General features: G+C 45.9%; 1 protein-coding gene across 5 annotated transcripts; it reads left to right on the top strand.

The window, feature by feature from the left end:
• The first annotated feature begins 1,604 nt into the window (after nucleotides 1-1,604).
• On the top strand, nucleotides 1,605-20,627 carry LOC6504632 (junctophilin-2). Of its 5 annotated transcripts, none has more exons than XM_032455056.2 (9): nucleotides 1,605-1,792; nucleotides 12,920-13,694; nucleotides 13,751-13,965; nucleotides 14,840-15,108; nucleotides 15,186-15,322; nucleotides 15,383-15,523; nucleotides 15,584-17,468; nucleotides 18,671-18,871; nucleotides 19,217-20,627. In XM_032455056.2, exons 2-9 carry the CDS (start codon nucleotides 13,396-13,398, stop codon nucleotides 19,301-19,303), a joined length of 3,234 nt encoding a protein of 1,077 aa, XP_032310947.1. In that variant the 5' UTR covers nucleotides 1,605-1,792; nucleotides 12,920-13,395; the 3' UTR covers nucleotides 19,304-20,627. The 5 variants fall into 5 exon arrangements, with proteins under 5 accessions (XP_032310947.1, XP_001964889.1, XP_032310945.1 ...); XM_001964853.4 differs by lacking the exon at nucleotides 1,605-1,792 and adding an exon at nucleotides 2,649-3,152; XM_032455054.2 differs by lacking the exon at nucleotides 1,605-1,792 and adding an exon at nucleotides 8,667-8,779.
• Nucleotides 20,628-20,854: the final 227 nt, after the last annotated feature.

Raw genomic sequence — 20,854 nt, 5'->3', positions numbered from 1 at the left:
CTAAGAGAAGAAATTGATCAAATTTTACCATATATTGAATTATGTAGGCCGTGTAATATAATAATTATAATTATTTGAATTTTTTCTTTTGAATTGAAAGAAGAGGTTCAGCTTGCTTCGTAAAGCTTTACAGAAGTTGTAGATAGTAGCCATGACTTGTTGAAAATATGAGATTAAAAAAACCTATAATAAAATCAATAAAATTATTTCGAGTTTTTCCTTAAATCCAAAAATAAACATGGTATGATCTACTGATTTCAATAAGAACTAAAAATTTTCCATAGAAAAATGTTTGGGGCAAAATCGTAGAAGACAAAAAATTAATGTAGAAAATCTGAGATTTTAACTTTGGATGCGTATTCCAAAGATATGGTAACTGCTAGATACCATTTTTTAATTTTAGTTGGTACACATACATTTCAAAAATGATTTGTACTAGAAACAATGATGGTCATCGCCATTACACGGCCTACATAATTCAATATATGGTAAAATTTGATCAATTTCTTCTCTTAGGTGTACCGCGGAAATTGTGGGTGATAGAACCTATGTTTGTTCTGGACTTTGGTTCAGGGGAGCCTAAATTATGGAGCAGGTAAAATTATGCGTGGAGGAAAAAAAAGTTGGAAATTGTCGGCCTGTGTAATTATTTGAATTTTTTCTTTTGAATTGAAAGAAAAAGGGGACCTAAAGATCGGAAGCGCATTAAATGAAAAAATTAAGGTTAAATATTCAATAAATTGTTTTGAAAAATAAGCAAAATATTTATACTTAATAAAGTATATAAAATATGATATATTTTATGTTTAAAAAAGAAAAAAGAATTTGCCAATTATTCCGAAGCTCATATCCCAACTTCCACATAGATCGTAGGTGTTTCCAACTGACAAATAAAATTCTATTTTAGCCTTAAAAAAAGCTCCGAAAAGCTCCTGCTCCAGCCTGCCCCAAACATTCTCATACCCTTCGATATGGATCCTATGTCCTTTGGTGGCGAATCCAAGTCGACTATGAAAACGTTCTCGTCACCATCCCTAGCTATTTCCAAAACTTTTTTAATGATTTGTTTACAACTTTGTTGGCCTGCAATTTACCGCAAGCATACGGACTGGATTTGCATGCCAGCCCAGCTTTTGGCCGCCCCCCTCCGCTGGCCCTTTCAGGACACCCCCGAGGAAAGCTCGTTCCATGCGTGTGCTCAAAAATTCAATAAAAAGGAGGCTCGTTTCTGTTGTGGCCTACATGTCAGGCGAATGCCTGGCTTTCGGCCCTCGGAGCCGAGGCGAGCCGAGGGAAACTTGGTCAACGATTTGGGAGAGCAGGGGAGCAGGGGCGAGGATGGGAAGTGGCGCCTCCAGCGGAGTGGGTGGCAGGAGCAAGGAGAGAGCTTCCAAGTGCAGTCGAGCTCAGTTGCCGCAGGACAGTCGAGGCGAGTGCTCGTCCTTGGTCGCAACGCGTTCTGGGAAAACACATTCTCCCGTTTTACCTCAAAAAGGAAGAGTTTGGGGCTTGTTTTGGTTACGCGGTTGTCTCGTTGGCGTCGGTGTTGGTGTTGGTGGAACATCTGTGCCAGTGTGAGTGTGTGCGTGCGTGTGCGCTTCAAAATATCCGCCATGAATTATTTAGCCAAAAACGAGAGCTGGAAAGTTTCAAACACAGTGTGAAATGTGAAATGCGAAGCGAAGCCTGCCAGCCAAAAAGGAAGAACAGGACTCGAGCACTTTGGCTGACAATTGGCAATGGCATCAAGGATGCAGCCTCACTGGGATGTGGAATGCATTTTGGAAACGCAGTATGTGACTCTCTAGCTATCCCTCTCTGGTTTCAGCAAGGACCCGAGTCCTCCCTACCTCCCACCTTGCTTCTCTCTTTCGCTTTCTCTCTCTCTTACTCTCTGAGCCTTTGGCAGCGTGTAGAGTTTCGATTTCGTTAGAAAATCGAAACAAAAGCAGGCAAAGGACTCGAGGATTGTGGGTGTCGTTGCTGCGGCTACCTGTAGATGCCACATACAGTGGCGCGTGTCCTTGGTTGGGGTTTACGGTCGTTGTGTCCATGGAGCTGCCTCCGCCTCCGCCTCCGTCTCCGCCTTCCGACTCGAATTAATTTCTAATTCAAGGTCCGGTGCGTGGCCACTGAAGGTTAAACATGACGAACGGCGTTAGCCTTTCGATTTTCGTCCAATAGTGTTGCGTTTAAATTGAAGGATTTCCCCGAAATCTCCTCAAAAGTTTGGCGAAGAGTTTCCCAAAGTCACATCTTGTAATCCGATAAAGTAGAAAGATAAGTGGCGCGAGCACACGAGTCGTAATTTAATTCCCGCTGCCGATTCCCCGAAGGCATGGCGGCAATTAAGGCTGGCTAAACAAAAGGCCCCTGGCCCCAAAACACTTGAGGCTCGAGAGTGGAAAACCCGCATTACGCATACGCCCCGTTGCCAGTCTGGCAACGTTTAGGTGCGAAAAGTAGGTAGGATTGGGAGGCCAGGCGGCCAGACGGGCAAGGGGCAAAAGCTTTTCACCGCTGACCACTGCCGGGGCATCCCCACCTCTCTGCCCAAATGCAGCGGAGAGCGGCGATGCCTTGCCGAAAAAAAATACGGAAAAAAGAAGAGGAGCACTTTGTTTCTCGCCTGAGCAGAAATTTGAAATGATTTTCCCGTGCTCAGTTCAGTGTGAAACGAACCAACAACTCAAACGAAACGAACGCGAAACGGGCGCGGAAAAACAAACTAGAATAGAATACCACCCGTCTTCTATATTTTATTATATTTGTTGTTAAGACCCGTGGCGAGGTGCCGTCCTAACCATCCTAACTGTAAACAATAATCGAATCAACGAAATTTTAAATTAACAGCGAATGAGTAACGTCTGAGCGATTTATTAATTGGCCTATACTCGAACGAACCAGAAAAAATTAAAAAAGAAGGCACATCCCCAAAGGCTTCCGAGGCTGAGAAACAAAGAATCCACAAGTAGCTGGCGGCGCGGCACACGGAAAGATAAATAACTGCACAGATAGATAGATAGATAATTGCTAGTTCTCGGTACTAGGCCTCTAAAAATAACCAGCAAAATATAGACGGATACGCGGCGACAATTGCAGGGCACCCGGTGCATGTGGAATCGCGGCCTGGCATAGCCCCCCGAGGATCTGTGAGTAGCTCGAAAGAATGCCCCCTCGAAGAAAATTGTCTGGTCTCGCCCCCTTTCCGCCCTGGGTAAAATCGAACTAACAAACTTCACTCACCTCTCGGCCTGCGTCACACAGACACTCACACACACTCGAATATACTCAAATAAGCACTCAAATGTCCGCGGAATGAGAACCGTTGGCGTGTGCCCTTGCTGTCTCCGTCCCCCTGCCTCCACTCGCACCTACAGTCAATATTCCTTAAGGCAAACAAAGAAACAGGGCTATACAAATAAAGCTCCACCTGGATTGTATATACAATTAATTCGTTATTCACTTTTGATTATATATATTGCCCGCAAAAATAAATAAAAGGTATTTGAACAATGATTTGGATCGTTGAACTATATACATACGAGAGTTTCTGGTTTATATTCGAAACTTTATTCAAAGGAAAGGGTATACGTTTTTCAAATATATTGTTTTTAAAATGTAGTGCTTTGAAAAACAAATATAACGTGAGATTCATCAGGTTCTTAAATGAATAAATTTATATGGAATTGTGAATCATTTATTACAAACGTGAGTAATCATAAATATGATATTTTGGAAAAACGTTGTTTTTATATAATATTTTCTATATTTGATATATTACAAAATTAAAATACTTACATCATTTTATGTTGAATTTATATTTTAACTTTAAACATAAAGGAAAAACAGAATCTCACTTAAAGTATTGAGAGACTATACTCCTGCCGAAATAATAAATATAATTTTAAATGAAATTATTGGAAAAATAATATAAACTTGAACTTCATGAATTCATAAATTGACAAATTAAAACATCATATATTTAATGACCGTTATGAGTTTGGAAGTGCCTCGAAATTACTATTCATTTTATTACTATTCTTACAGTCCATACAATATTTTATGATGACTTTAAATTTAATAGAGTTAGAATGGATTCAGGTTTTAATAAAGAGGCCAAAAGAGGTCCAAAAAGACTCTATCCTTCCTTAAAATATGGTTTTTGGAAAATTCACTGTGTTTGTTATTTTCCGTGTTGTTACTGCGAGAACTGGTACCACACGGCGTATGGTGAATGTCGGATAGTGGATAGCGGATGTAGGATGGCGAATAGCGACCGTTGGATGGTTGGATGAGTGGCGTACACTTTTTATAGCCAGCAAGAGTCACACAAGCCGCACAATCAAGAGCTCGTCGCAGTGTCTCAGTGCCCCAGTGTTTATGTCAATTTGAATTTTGCATGTGGCTGTTAAACTTGACTGAGCTGATGTGTCCTTTGTGTTGCTGTTGTTCTCCTTAGTGTCCTGAGTGGGCGAAGAAGAACCGGAAGTTGGCGCAAACTGCGCTTCATTGCAACTTTGTGTGTGGGTTTTTAGTTTCATTCAGTTTATGGGGTATGGGGCGTGGGACGTGGGGCGTGGGGCGTGGGGCATGCAGCATGGGGTTTGGGTAAAAGCACTTGTCGGTACGGAAACGGATATCCCGTGTGCTCCTTGCCTAGTTCGCCTTCGTGTCTCCTGTTTGTCATTTCATCAGTTCTCTGCCCCTCGGGGCTGAAATCCTTGCATTCGCAGCACCGGAAATTTTAAATTGAATGTGCACCCTCTGTTTGTCTGTTTGTTTGCTGTTTCTGTTGCTTTGTTGTTTGCTCAGCTCTCTGGCTCTGTCGTGCTTTTTCCCTCAGATTTGCTCCCATCCGGTCTGCCTTTGGGACACATTCGTTTGGGTTTCAAATGACACGCAAAATACAGATTTAAGAGGAAAGATTTCTTCAAGAAGCCAATATTTATTGTTATTCTTGTAATGTATACACAAAATATCTACTACAGATTAATAATATTTATTATAAAAGTAAAGAATAAATATTTGTCTACTCATATGCCCAGTTTTTGTTCAGTGCACTGATGGACGCATTAGTTCGTAATGATATTTTCTCAACCAAATAAAATTGAAGCAAATAAAGCCAAGAACTTTCTCAGGGGATAGGCCTAGAATAACAGAAAAATGCCCAGAAGAGGTGGTACTAGGTAGCAGAATGCTGCAGAGATGGAACGATGCTGCCTCTCCTGTTGCATGTGACTCGTGTGTCTTGCCCCTGCTGTGCCTGGCTGGATGCTTTCTGGACAGGCCCAACAACTTGCATATTTGCTAAGATTTATGTCTGCTGTCAGTTACTGGCACACGCACACAGATACTCTGCCACACAGATAGAAACACACACACGCGTTATGTAACAGCTCCCAGGAGTAACCTAATTTCCGCTGCCACTGCCACTGCCACTGCCGTTGTTGCTGTTGCTATTGCCGTTTTCTGGTTAAACAAATTTCGGCCTGGTAGTGCACATCCGTTGGCCCCATTCTGTGTGTTTTCCAATCGGTGTCGCCGCACAGCAGGATTCCGATTCTCAGGGCTTCGGATTGGAGCATCCAGAGCAAGAAAGTATCTGTGAGTGCGCGTTTCTGTGCCAAATAGCCTCGTCCTGCCACTTGCCTTTGAGTGTTAGTATTATGGTTATGTCTAGTTGCTGTTGTAATCTTTTAGCCCTCACACACACAAATGCGCCTTAGAGCGGCTTGTATTCTTCCCATAAACAGTTAACGTCGAGAGGCTGTTGCCGATTTCTGGTGGCTTTTGGCTTTCTGGCTTTCTGGCTCTCTGGCTTATCGGACCAATCCACAGCCAAACGACTAGGAACTAGGAACTAGGATAGCCCCACTAAATATTCATTGACATGGCCCAGTACAGTGTTGGCTATAATAATAGTTACTTTTATTACGAGTGTTTGGTTTTGTTAACTATACTTTGATTCCATACTTTATGGATAATAACATGAGCTAATACATACTATGAATACTAAGTATATAGTTTTTTTTAAGTTTTAAAATTAAGAGCTTAGGGCTCTTATTAATAATATAACTTATGATTCAAAACATGTTTTAAAAAAAATCCTAAAACTAAGTTGATTTTTTTTATTATTCCTGTGAATAAAAGTTTTCTTTTTTGTTTCTTTTTTCTTGGCTTATACATGTTTCTCGACTTGAAGCTGCCTCAAGTTGTTGTCGCTCGTTGTTCCCGTTATTCTTATTATGCCACCCACCGCAGGGGGAGGACCCACCCCCTCCTTCACCCCTCCTAACTGCCATTTGCGTAAGTGTAAGTGCATAAACGTGTGCCTTGGTGTGAGTGCATGTGTGTTGATTCTCAATCCTTTTGTATTTGCCACAACAATGAAAGTTGAGCACACACAGGGGGGTGAAGGGGAGGGGTGCTCGCCACATGAGTATGAATATTTCATTATATATACAACACAAACACATATATACCTATCGTATATCGGATTTCTAGAAGCTTTGGGCCATCAAACCAGCTGGGAGGACCCATCGAGTCCTTGCCAAGTGCCTGTCGGTTGGCCCGATTTGAAGTGGAATTTCAATCGGAACGCATCAGCCTTTGTTCTTTAATTACCGAAGCGAAAATAAAATAAAAGATAATCCGATTTGAAGGCACTTGCAGTTTCCTCAGATAACGATAATGGACCTATCGTCTTTATTAAATTTGAATAGTTTAAGTTTGAAAGCGGCTGACATTTATTTGAGATTGAAATTTGGTTTCCTTCGCCCTCATTGCATCCTAATTACACTTCCCATTAGCAAGCTCAGTGTCCTCAATTCCCCATCTTCCTCGAAGGATAAGTCATCAATCACGCCGCTCGTGATGTGCATCATTTGCCTATCAAAGTCGGAGGAGCAATTCCCAGCAATTTGCCACCATTTCCATTCCAGTCACAAGGCCAGATTCAAACTTGGACTGCCTGCGGAATGTTTTCGTTTTGCGAAAATAGGTTTTTCATGTTACCAGTTCAGAAGCTCAGTATCCGTATCCGTGTCCGTCATTCGTCAAACTTCCATCTGGAGGTCAAGGAGAGCTGCTGACTCCGGCTGACTCACACATGTATTTTTGACGCTGATTCGGTCCATCCACCCGATCCAGATCAGAGCCAGAGCCAATGGCTGGCCGTAAAAACACGCAAGATGAAAACAAATTAAATGTCTACGAAATGGAGAAGCTATCGTAAATAATGGAATTCAAAAACAAAAGCACAAATATGCTCGGCAATCAAAAGCAAATTAAAAAGAGCATTTTAAATTCATAATCTGCCAGCCAGGAAATTGAGATTCCTCTGGATTGGACAGCTGTCGGACGGGGGGATATTGAAGCGGATTAGTTGGAAAAATGCTCTTAGACGTCATGACGACCGTTTAGGACAAATGAATCAGGTTTCCTTAGGGTCTTGGACGGCAATTCAAGAATTTATTGTTTTTTTGAGCTAAAAGGCATTTTGAATAATTCATGTTTTCCATGGAAAAGCAAACAGACTGTTGAGAAAAGTTTACATTTTGAGGGCAGATGCCAGAAGGGTACTCTTAAAAGGTACACCTTTCCTCCATTAAGGACAATAGTTGCAACTTTTGTATGGAAATTATTTTTCATTTTATTTGCATAGAAAGTTAATTGAATTTTGTTATTTTATGTGGCAAAGTAAATGCAAAGTTCCTGCGTGTGTGCTTTCTAAGCTAATTAGAGTATGCCAACTGCGGTCTGGCCAGCATATGGCAACTGGCTTGTTTGCTTTTCAATTTGGAAATTGTATAACCTGTTTACCCGGACTTGGAGCTGGCCGGAGCAGCCATCCTAGTCCCTTCGCGGTGCTGTGCGTGTCTGTGTACTCCAGTTAATGGCCTGTGACGTGGTCGAGGACTCTGAGGAGGAGCCACTTTGCGGCTGCGTTTTCCAACCACCCCAGAGCAGCTGGCAGGATTTCCCTAAGCTCCTTTTCGTTCGAAGAGCTGGGCCCTGCCCCGGGCGGGGTAATTGCATTTTCAGGAAACTGGGGCACATGTGACGGTCGACTGCATTATTAAGTGGTCGCCGGGATAAGTGGCCCACTGGCCAGGGCCCAAAGACCTGCTGGTATTAGCCTGCCTGGCGATGCCTGAGAATCCATGACCGATAATATCCGCAAACTGCCGCCAATTATCACCTACAACTCTGGCCGAGCCAGCCACTCCTCCGACCTGGTCGGCCGTTGTCCATCATTCGGCGTATGGCGGCATGAGTCAGAGCCGCACATTAACCGCCTGTCATTCAGCCAATTACCTGGCCCAAGGCAAACAAAGCAATACCGCTCTGCTCTATATGTGTGTGTTGTTTCGATCTGTATGGCAAATGGATGCAACGATTCATTCATATTTCTTTATGCCCAATATACATACATATATACGTATGGCTATGTAACAGCTGTTTTCGGGATCTGTCGGAAATCGCAGAAGCGACAGATTTCCACGCGCTCTCTCTCAGAGTTTTCTCATTTGTAGCTTTCCAGTCGGTGGCTTTTCCTTCTCTCGACTATCGACTCTCGACTCTTGACTCTTGACTCTCGAATGAATTCAGCGAATGATCCCTGAAATCCGAAATGAACATTCTTACGGCCAAGTCGAGAGAGCGAGTAATTGGCTTGAATCTGGTGTGGATGGTGGCGGGGATTTCTTTTCGCTTTGCCAGCGTTTGGCGATTGGACGTGTGTCGCTCGAATGTCGCGCCGAACCCGCACAAGAAAGTTAGTTTAACTGGGCGTATACGCAACGTGGCCCACGGTACGGTCGAAGAGAGAGGGTTTTTCGTCACCGTCACCGTTTGCCGCTCCGCTCCGTTCCGCTCCTGCCCGGCCTGGCCTGGCAATCGTTACTGCGCGATCTCGGGATATAGAACACCGATCTCAACCGATCGCCAGTCGCTGCCCGCCGCTCGTGCGTTCCGCTCGCTCTTCCTTCCTGCACTCCAACGGTGTCGTCCGCTTCCGGAGCGGTATCCGCAGCCATCAGCTGACGGTTTGGATCGGTTTTTGGAAAACGCAAACGGCATTTTCGAAATCAGCTTTAGTTTTAGTTCGAATTCAAGGCACGGGTTTTTGCTCAACAACCATTTTTCCCCATAGCTCGTACTGTGCTTGCCTTTTTGGCTATTTTTAACGTGTGTGTTTGCGGCCAAAACTCACACACACACACACACACACCATCTTTTCACTTGGTTTTTGTTGTTTTTTCACTGCTCTCAACAAATTTTGCCCGAATTTCGGTGTGCGTGTGTGCGTTCTGAGTGCGTATGTGTGGAAAATTTCGTTTGGTTAAATAAGTCATAGAAGCAAAGACCCCCACTAACGATATTCCGCCCAATTAACCCATCTGGAGGCTAAGCTCTGTGAAATGCCAGCCAGAATGTCAGGGAAATCAAGAGCGATCGATAGGGCAGGGCAGTCAATATGTCACTTGGCATCTCTTTGGCCTGCCACTTGCCATTTTCAGATGCACCACATGCAGTGCCAATGAAAAGCGTGTCAAGACGACAAAAAAGCAGAAAGAAAATTCCTCAGAACTGCACTTTTTCAGGAGGAGGGAATAACTACAGTAATCGGGCTTGTTGGGTGTTAATACTTAATTTATGTGAACCTATAAATAATTTCAATTTAGAGAATGTGCTGCTGTTGACTGGCTCGGCCATTTTCTATATAATATAGTGCGAGTTGTACGAAAAATATGCTAAAAATATCGAAAACTGAACGCTGCGTGTTCTCTTCGTCGGTGTGTGTGCGTGCCCCGTGTGTTTATGGCTGTGCTGGTGTGTGTGAGAGAGAATGCATTGCAAATTGATTAAAATGCAGGCTAAACTAAACTATTTAAAAAAAAAAAACAAACGAAACGCATTTGACAAAACAACAGGAGCACTTTTTGTTGTCTTCGGAGCTAGCTGCCGCACATCAACAAATTCGACGTCAGTCAGCGGACTATTATTTAATTTTCTGTCCATCTAGCCCAAGGCAGAAAACAGAAGAACAAAAAAAACAACATATAAGAAAAGAAAAAGTAAAATTGAAAAAATTGCGGACAGAAAATGCGGACAGTTTTTCTGGCAAACACAGAGTGAAAATGAAATAGACTTTGCCAAGCACTAAAATACGGTTGAACAATATTACGAATATTTTCGTTGCCGACGAGCGAATTTCAGTTGCTGCTCTGTTCAGTGTTCTGAGTTCTGAGTTCTGAGTTTAGTCCATTTGTTCTCGGGAAATATCCCATTTTATTCAACTTTTGGGCTCTCACTCGGCCGAGAATCTTTTTTAAAATAACAATGATACATGCCGCTCCGTCCGTTGGCTTGTTTATAAATAAATCCTCATACGTAAAATGTTCTTTATCAGAGAGTGATAATATAGCATGGCCGGGGGCTGCTCGGGATGGATTGCTCTATTTGTTGTCTAGGTGATATATCTTCGGTTTATGGTCAAGCGGGCCTCATCACTGGCACATCGTTTCAGAGATCTCCGAGGCTCGCCACATCTAGCAGGTGTGCTAGAACACCACCCACCTGGCCATAACATAGGGATTGGCTATGATATTTTCGTTAAAAGTAAACACAAAACTAGTTAGGTCTATTGCCGTAATAATTTTCTTGTTTATCCATAACCTGATGCTACCCTTGTTATACTTTTCTGGCCCTAACTGTCTTGCCTCTTAGGCCAGCGCCTCTCACCTGGCCATAAACATTTTCCGCCTGTTGCAGAAGCTCCCCCTCCTGGCCCAGTTCGAAATCAATTTTGTTTAAAACAGAAACTCGGGAAGAGGGCAAATATTGCCCAAGCAGGAGGAGCAACTGCTCCTGGTTGCGTGTGTTTTCATCATCATTAATGTTTAAAGAAAACAACATTGCCAGTCTGTTGGAGAGATGGAGAAACAGACATAGGGGTGGCCGGGGCAGTCCCCTCCTTGTTCTGGCCCTCATCCCGCCGCCACCCCGATTTCTTGGTTCCGCTCGGTGTGTGTATGTTGTCTATTAATAACAAAGCTTCAGAAGAATTCGCCTCTCCCGGCGTCTCGACTCATCCTCATCTCATCTCGTTTCGAAAACCCAAATCGTTCTGGCGTCGACCGCAAAAAGAACAATAAAAGCCCAACCAGTCACAAGCTAATACCGACACACACATAACAACAAAAACACCGAAAAAACACAGGAGCAAACAGTGCTAGGCGTGTTGGTCCAGTACATCGTCTGTTGCAAGATGATTAAAGTAAACAAGACCAAAGAGTCAAATAGTTCAAACAGGGCAGAAGTGTTCCAGCCAAATCCCAGTTGCCATCTCCCGTGCCAGTACACTGCAGTTCCTCTAAGCTTTCCATTTAGGGAAAAGAATTTTGCAATTTTTGGAGGGGCAGGAGCAGCAGCAGGAACACTGCACTTGTTCCTGCACTTTTTCACCCCTCTTCGCAACAACGAATTCTGCAAGCAAACTGACCACATGGCGTATACGCAATATTCGATGGTGTTGTTCAAGAGTCGAATTTTCAGCATTCCCCCATGAAACATGTTAAAATATTTTGATAGAGAAGGCCGCCCTTATGATTGGAATTTTTTTTCCACTACTCATAACTGAAAAAAGGGAAATTCCTCAGGCTCCACTTAAAAACATATGGCCTCTGAAAAATCTTCCATTTTATTAAAAAATTGAAATTAAATTGTAGTTTTTTGTACTCTTTTCACTTTGAAAAAGGGGGGAATATGTAAAATTGTGTTTCATTTGGAATTTGGAAGATTTAAAGCATGATTATTTCCTTTCATTTAGCTTAAATAAATAAACCGCCGAACCGAGTCCGGGGATTACTCATCGCGAATTCCTCCAGTTGAATTACAGATGGCCTCGCCTCGCCCGGGGATTGGAGACTGAAAATCGAAATTCGACGTCGAGTGACGTGAAATTCGCGACCGAAACCATGAAGACATTAAGAGTGTTCTTCCTAGCGTTCGCCTGCTACTATGCACTCTTTGTAATTTTCTATTACTGCTATCGAGCGTACCTCTAAACACGCATATATAATCATATTCATACACCGATATATTGTAAGCATATACTGACAGGAGGCACATATGTATGTGGATATGTGTCAGGAAAACAGCTGAGTGTGGCGGAGCAAACCACCCACTCGAGCACTAGAGAGGCGGTCTGCCATTGAGAATTTTGGCCTTTGACGTGGCTCGTGTACACATACAAACAGACATATAGAAAAAACGCAAATATATAGATATATGGGTATATATAGATAGGTGCGATGATAAATTTGGTTGCTGCCAGTGCCAGTGCCTGCGCCTGTGCCTGTGCCAGTGCCAGGCGAAATAAAAACGAAAATCGCTGAGAGCGGCCATTGCAACCGCAATCGAGTGCAATTACATTGAATCCATTATGCATCGTCACCTCACATCGTCATTTGCTATATCATTCGCCCTCGACTTTGTTAAAGGTATTTTCCAAAACCCCACATCCCACACCTTGTACTGGCCCCCCTTTTGCAGACCATAAAAATCGGGGTTCGCGCGTGGCAAGTCGCAAGGCGGCGGAATTATGGGGAAACGTTAAAGACTTTCGGCAGAGATAAAAATCAATTAAACGCGCCTTGTAAATCACCCGAAATATGCGCAATTTCCCTCCACTCGGATAGTTCCGTTTCGCTGTTTTTATTCACTATATAGTGTCTATATAGTCGTCCAGCGAATGTTTATGCATTTTGGCCAGCGGATGAGAAAGATTTTTATGGCACTGCCCATACGCTTGGGTTTTTACGCGGAATCAATTGCATAATGCGATAGTTTCCACCGCGAAGTAATCATCCAAATTGTTTTATTGACCAGCGATTTCATTCACCAATTACAGATCACTCGCCGACCAAGAATGGCCTACGACATTAGCATAGAGAATCAGATCTGCAACTGTCAAGGGACATCGAGGGACGCTCGGCTTATGCAACTGTAGTAGAAGTAGTACTAGTCGAGGCGGAAAAACGAAGGAATAACTTTCGCGTTTCAGTGAAAAGGAAAACCCACAAAAAACCAGAAACCTAACCAACTTATATTAACTAGAACCTAACCAGCACACCCTAGGCTAAGCAGAGAGCAATCGAAATAGCGAAAACGAACCGTAGACACTAGACCAGAACCAACAGAGCCACCAGGACTAACAGGATCACAAGGATCAGATGTGGCAGCAGCAGGCACAGGTGGAGGAGCCAGAGCAACAATCGAGCGGAAAATCAATGAGCAGCAGGCGGAGGCACAGAAAGCCCAAGGCAACAGCACTTTTACCAAGACATTTAAACCGCGCCAGATCCCAATAATCCGACCAGCTCGAGTATGCAACAGGCTGGCCAACTGACGCCCCAGCAACTGCAGCAGCAGCAGCTCCAGCAGCAGCAGCAACTGCAGCAGAATGGCGGCGACATGTCCGCCTACGCCTCCCAGGCGGGGGTCAGTAGGCGTGGCCCCATAAGCGGTGGCCGCTTCGACTTCGAGGATGGCGGCACGTATTGCGGCGGCTGGGACGAGGGCAAGGCGCACGGACACGGAGTCTGTACGGGTCCTAAGCACCAGGGCGCCTACGCCGGAGCCTGGAACTACGGCTTCGAGGTCTCCGGCTCGTACATCTGGCCCAGGTGAGTTCCAAAGAGGCATTCCGGATTTTTTTATTAATGAAAAATGTACTTCCCAGCGGATCACACTACGAGGGCCAGTGGCAGAATGGACGCCGCCATGGCCTGGGCGTGGAGCAGATCGGGCGGCAGATCTACCGCGGCGAGTGGTCCAAGGACGGGCACAAGGGACGCTACGGTGTCCGGGAGAGCACGGTGTCGACGGCCAAGTATGAGGGAACCTGGAACGAGGGCTATCAGGACGGGTCCGGATGCGAGACCTACGCGGATGGAGGTGAGTGGTTGGGCGCCATACGCTGCGTATACGTAATATGTGCATGAGATCATTTTGCGTTTTTTGTTTTTTTTTTTGGCTCACTTTCAAAACTGGGCGAACATGAGTTCGTTCTCATGCCGTTGTGGTTGTTGGTGTTCCTTTACTTTTTGACGTTTCTGTAATCATTTCTGGGCGCCTTTTGTAGGTGTACCCAGTATACGAGGGTGCTAGTGTGTGTTTGGGCTTCGATTTGTATTTGTGTCCCGCACACATCCTTAGACTTTCCCGTAGACGACCCAGTGCCTGACGTCATATTTTATTTGGCGGCGCGGTTCAATGATATTTGGCTTTCCCGGTTCAGTTTAGCGCTCTGTATGTACATTTTTGCAGCATGAGTGCGGCTTTTTCGGCTGAAATTCACAGTCAGGGGACAGAACACATGGCCCAAAAGATCGGGTACGGGATGGTTCTTTCAGGAATCGTTAAATGCAAATGAAGGTGTCGACCTTTGGGCCCCAAGAACAAACGGAATTGGCGCATAACCATCCATTAGCATTAGCCGAGGGCTAAGTAGCGTTTCCTAATCAACTAACGCAACTTTCACCATTAACCTGAAACGCCTAAGTAAACGGAAAGTGCACTGGCAGAAAGTATGGGAGGTTATCAGGTGGACCAACAAATATTATTGAAATTCAAAGCTGATTTTCCTATCTGTACTTAAGCTATATTACTTAAGAGTCCTGGGAGGTGGAAGGGGCACGTACTTCCATTAATAGAATCAGGCAGGAAATGTTAGCTCCTGGCCGGAGGGACTTGAAATCTGCATTAGCATAACAATTCAACTGGCACACTGCAGCTGTCTAATGCACCCTTTTCTATTATTGCTTTTCAGGCAAGTACCAGGGCCAGTGGCAGGAGGGCAAGCGACACGGATATGGCATCCGCACCTCGGCCCCCTTCGGCCTGGCCTCCCACCACCGCCGCAAGAACCTGCACGCCTCCCTCAGCTCCCTGCGGAGCGGCGAGAACGGAAACGCGGCCAAGATGGTGGAGAAGGCCGAGGAGATTCGCGGCGGATTCGTCCTCACGGCCAAGTCGGACAAGCTTCCGGTGCGCCGCAACAGCCTGACGGACAAGACCGGCAAGAAGGGCTTCCTGATGGTGGGTGAAACTGATGATTTAGACTTCCATCTGATGGAGCAACGGAATTAGTAAACTAATCACAGCTTCTTCCATAGGGCCTCAAAATGCGAAAGCAGCGCAGCACCGGGGATCTGGAGAAGCGGGGCACCATCGCTTCGGGAAGCATACGCTCCACCATGTCCTCGGCCTCCTGGATTAGCACCGGCTCCGAGCAGTCCAACCTGACCACAAAGTAAGTTTATTTTAAAATCTTTTTATGCTTCTTTGAAGTAAACTCTTGGATTTCTTTTAGATCCAATCACACAGAGTCCAATGCCAGTTTCACCATGGAGGATGAGCAACTGGACCCCACTGTGGTGGAGACCTACATGGGCGAGTGGAAGAAGGACAAGCGTTGTGGTCACGGTGTGGCCGAACGCAGTGATGGACTCAAGTGAGTTTCCTCAGCAATTATCCAAAACATACATCAAATTTAATAAACACATCCCAACAGATACGAGGGCGAGTGGTACAACAACCGCAAGCACGGTTATGGTGTGACCACCTTCCGGGACGGCACCGTCGAGGAGGGCAAGTACAAGAACAACATCCTGATCACCAGCCAGAAGAAGAAGCATTTGTTCCTGGCGCGCTCCCGCAAATTCCGCGACCGAATCACGGCGGCGGTGAACGCGGCCCAGCGCGCCCTCAAGATGGCCATGCAGCGGTCGGACATGGCCATCTCCCGCATGGCCACAGCCGCGGCCAAGGCCCAGAACGCGGACATGGCCGCCGAGCAGGCGCGCATCGATTGCGAGAATGCCGTGCGGATGGCGCGAGAGTTTGCTCCGGACTTCAAGCCGTCGGTGCTGGAGCGGTTCGAGAAGCTGCGCTTCCGGGAGCGGGAACGCTTCCGTCCCGGACAGTCGGCCGCCTCGGACGCCAACGTAAAAATGGGCGTGGGCATGCAGCCGTCGCAGCAGCAGTCACAGCAAGGAGGACAGTTCTCGCCGGCGAGCAGCAGTGGCTCGGACGCCTATGCCACGCAGGCCCAGCGCCAGCAGCAATATCTGAACATGCAACAGGTGCAGCAGCAGCAGCGTCGCATGTCGCAGCAGAAGCAGGAGTCCGAGTGCCCCGTGCCGTCGTCCATGTACTCACAGCAGCTGCCCGTTTCGCCGCAGACGGACCTCTCCGGCATGGTCAGCCAGGGGCAGCCCAGCCACGCCCAGGTGATCAGCGCCATCAATCAGATGTACCATCAGCAGCAACACCAGCAGCAGCAGCAACAGCCGTCGCAGCAACAGAGCAACCCGCAAATGAATCCTGCATATCAGTTCCAGCAGCAGCAACCACCGGGCCAGGCCAAGATCAATTCCAACTTGAATGCGAACCTCAAACAGAACCAGAACCAGGCCCAGAACCAGAACCAGATGCAAGTGCCCTTCGGGGCGGGCACAAATGCGGCTGCCTTGTCGCCGCAACAGCAGCAACTGCTGCAGCAGCAGCAACTCCAGCAGCAGCAGCAGCAACAGCAACTCCTACAGCAGCAGCAGCAGCAACAGCAGCAACTCCTGCAGCAGCAGCAGCTGCAACAACAGCAACTCCAACAGCAGCAGCAGCAGCAACAGCAACTCCAGCAGCAACCCTCGCTGCACGCCTCGCCCAGCCACAATGCCTCGAATCTGCTACGCCGCGCCTCGCAAATGCAACAGCAGCAGCTCCAGGAGGCGGCCAGCGCCGCCGCCATGTCGGCCAACGCTGCTGCCATGGCCGCCGCCCAACAGCAGTCGCGCAGCGGCCGCCCGCCCATGCTGGGCCAAATGGGCCAGCAGTCCTCCATCGACCACTTCGACCACTACAAACGACCGCCCAGCCGCGACTCCTCCATCGATCGGTACGCCCGGGCGGCCAGTAGGCTGAGCGGCGCCTTTGCCGGCTCGCGACAGACCTCGCTGGACCGCTCCGGCCTCGCCGATCCACTGCCCAACGGCGGCACCAGCACTCCCGACGGCCGCCCGCGTGCTGGCTCAGTATTCCGCGGATCCACCCCGCAACCTGGAGCCGGAGCATCGCAGATGACGGGCAACGGGTCGCTGCCCTCGGGCAATGGCGCCGCCGCCGGCGGGCGTTTATCGCGTGCTGCCACGCCCAGTTTGGGGGCCGGAGGGCGGGCGCCCAGTCAAAGCAACGCGGAGCCTCTGTTCTCCTCGCCGAACCAGCCGTTCGAGGATGTGCTGCTGCGCCAGCGGACACTTGGCCAGGACATCATTCCCTCGCCCTCGCAGCCCAAACGCACGGAGAGCCTGTATCTGCCGGCCAAGCCGGCCACGCCCGTGGGCATGGCCATGGGTGGTAAAGGAGGCGGTGGAGGCGGCGGTGGCGGCAAGAAAATGAAGGTGAGTTTAACTTTCCCACTCATTTACATTCATAGTCAACTATTTACCGTAAAATCAAGTGGTTAATCGATCAAGAGAAGTGTGAGTTGGGAAGCCTCATAAAAAATCCCGGGTCCGCCGCCTAAAATATTTCATAACACAGTTAATCCGAGCAATTAACTTAATTTGTATGCCATCCGTCTTGTATGCGGGTGGGAGAAATAGCTCAGAGGAGCCGCGGAGGGGGCGAGAACATTGTCGACGGGACCTGGTCTCGGCCAGCTCTCTTCTGGCGGACGAAGCAGAGCGAACATGTGCCCATTCTGGGCTATTTATAGCCGCGGGCACGAATGCACGCCAGTCGCCGGACTCGACGGATTCGCCGGATCCGCCAGGTTGGAATGCATGCGTGCCGCTGAATCTCCCGCTGACTTTCTCTCATCGCCTGTGGCGGAATGAACACTCCACAAGTGGCCATTGGAAGTCTGGCGACAGCGGCGAGATAAACACACAGCAGTCCTCTCGGGAAGTGTCGCTCCCCGCTCGTTTGGGCCAACTTGTGGCCCGGCGGCGACAGTTTTCGTATTGGCCAGTAGTAGCAAACGGCGCGTCGGCCACCACGGATTAACAAATTCCACTCCGAGCATCACTCACGCCGAGTGGCAATATAATTCAACGTCGCATATACATATACCGCCTATGTGTGCCATTCAAAACAAGATAAATACATAGGAATTTTGAAAGCATTTTCAATATATTTGATTTTGGCTGTTGTTTTGGCTCAGTGCCGTTGTGGGACTATTTTTGGCTGCTCCCACGGAGACTCTCCTCCGACTCGTCGGCGCTGTGTCGCTGCTTTGTGCCTTGTGCTTCGCGCTCGGGTACTGAGCGCTCAGTAAAGACGGAACGCCATGTCCAACTCGTTTACAAGTTGGAACCGCCTGTAGAAGACAGATTACACACAAATTGTCCAACGTTATGCAAGCGGCCTTCCCGCAGCTGCAGTCTCTAGAAACTAATTGCTGAAAAAGTTAAATCCAAAAACTCTACTAGCCATGGATTGGTATCCGGAGGAGGATGAGGAGGACCTCATGTTCTCGCCAGCTCTGCTGGCCAGGCGGGCCAGTGAAAGCTGGATAGTTGAACCACCAGTTGAGGTGGCCCCATCACATTTTTATTCTCTAATTGCTTTTCTTAAAAATTTAAATTATTTTTTTTTTCAGTCCGTGCCCATTAATGTGACGCTGCAAAGGAAAAAGTCCATGCCAGATTTCCAGGAGCTGCCCCGCGCCACGGAGGCCATGAGCCGGGAGGAGGTCTCCGCCCTTGGCTCTGCCCGCCGGGAGGCAGTGCGTCGCCAGATCGAGGTCAACGAGCGCCTCCGAGCGAATCCGTTGTTGTACTTGGTCAGTCCACAGGTTAGGGTAAGTATCTGAAAAAAAACCGGATACGGATATGCAGTATGAATCGCATGGTTGCCCTTCGAGTATTTTCATTTACTTTGAAATTCTTTTCAAAAATGAGTCATTAATCATTTTTAGAATTTTTACTCTATTGGGAAATTGTGAATTCCCAGACAGAACGTATGAATAGATATTTCTGGTAATATTTGTATTTTTGTTGCCTTTTCCTTTAACAAAAGTATTACATATATTTCAAAATGGTTCTTTAAACTTTTAAAAATAAATAAGTCCTTGAAGAACTAAGCCATTTAAACTGCATATTTTATGGAACACCATCCCATAACTGTCCATTATTTCCCCCCACAGGATTGGTTTGTGCGCCAACAGCTGATGCTGATTGTCCTGTTTTTCAATGCGGCGTTGGCGCTGCTCTTTGTTTACATGCTCACCTAGCGCTGGAGGAGGCGCAGGACGAGGCGGGTCAGAGGTGGATTCGGATGGGACTTGGATGCCGCGCCCCACCCGGCTTTGAGCCACTGTGGTGTTGGCCACCAGGTCCGAGCTGAGTCCGCAAGGAGCCGCTGCATCGCGAGCTTTTTGTAGGCCACTGCGACGCCGCGATTTGTTTTTGGTGGGTGGGTTGGGGGGATTGAGAGCTAATAAGTTTTTAGCATTTGCAGTAACCAATTTAAAAAAATGGAAAAACATTTAAGTATCCAAGTACCATTTATATAATGATATGTACATCATATGTGTAACACGCTAACGATGGGAAAGATAAATCGAATAAAGTCTAGACTGCAGCCAAATAATGGATAATTAAATTATAAATCATAGCGCAGGACTGCAATGCACAACCGTAGTAACCTAATTAAAACTTTCATTTGTCGAGCCAATTAAACATTGTATTTGCCGCTGACGAGGAGCTGGACGGGAGATCCAATCACTATATGCAAATCAATTTAACGAATTTTTCTACACATCTAATGTAAAGATAGCGGCGTGAAACCAGTGTTTAATCAGTGTTTAATCATGATTCAAATAAACGCATAATTACTTCAGCTCTGGCTACATAATATCGAATAATAAATAATACAAAGCAAACTTAGGCAAATGCAAAGCAACCAAACAAGAAATTTTTCCTATTTGCAATTGAATATACATTAGTCAGCAACTTAATCAAAACACAAACAAAACCAAAAGGCAAACGAATAAACTTGTACTCATATTTATATATTTAAAAACAAAAACAGTGTAACGATGTGACACCTATATTTGTAAAATTAGCAAAATTGTGTGGGACCGAATACAAAAATAAAATACAGAAACCAAAACAAAAGCAGATGAGTGGCTAAAAGATATCGCGTAGCGTTTTCTGTCGCTTTGTTTTCGGTTGATGAGTTTAAAAAATAAAACATTTTTGAAAAATTTGGAACCAAAATGGAAAAAATTGAGGAGGTCCGAAAGGAATAAAGTCAACCTTAATTATATATTTTAAAGCAACAGATCGAGATTGTTAATGAATGAAGCTGTATATATACATTTTAAAATATCGTATAATTATAATTATTTTCTTCTCGATAATTTATGTTTAACTTCATAGCTGGGACGATGTCATTATTTCAAAGTGTTGCAATTTATCGTTTTTAGTTTCACTTCATTTATGATGTACGGAATATGTTCTAAATATTATTATTTAATTTTTTATTTGTTATTTTATATGCATAAATTATGAAAATGAAATAAAACTGCACATTCGCATCTTTGCAAGTGTAAACTCTCTCCATTTTGTTTTCATTTCCCATATTATTTCCCATATTATATAAACTATCTATCAAGTGCAATTAAAGTAAAATGTGAATATTTCTGCTTTCTTCGGCTATTTTTTGTGTGAACCGAATAAAGCTGATTAGCATTGTGGATCCTCTGTCCAAAAATTAGTTTCCGTTTCATCCAAAAAGGCGCAGAATAAGAATTATTTGCAGAGAACATACAACAAAATGA

The sequence above is a fragment of the Drosophila ananassae genome, chromosome 3R, assembly GCF_017639315.1.
Source record: "Drosophila ananassae strain 14024-0371.13 chromosome 3R, ASM1763931v2, whole genome shotgun sequence".
In the NCBI taxonomy this organism is placed as follows: Eukaryota; Metazoa; Arthropoda; class Insecta; order Diptera; family Drosophilidae; genus Drosophila; species Drosophila ananassae.
This window is presented reverse-complemented; position numbering and strand designations above follow the sequence as displayed.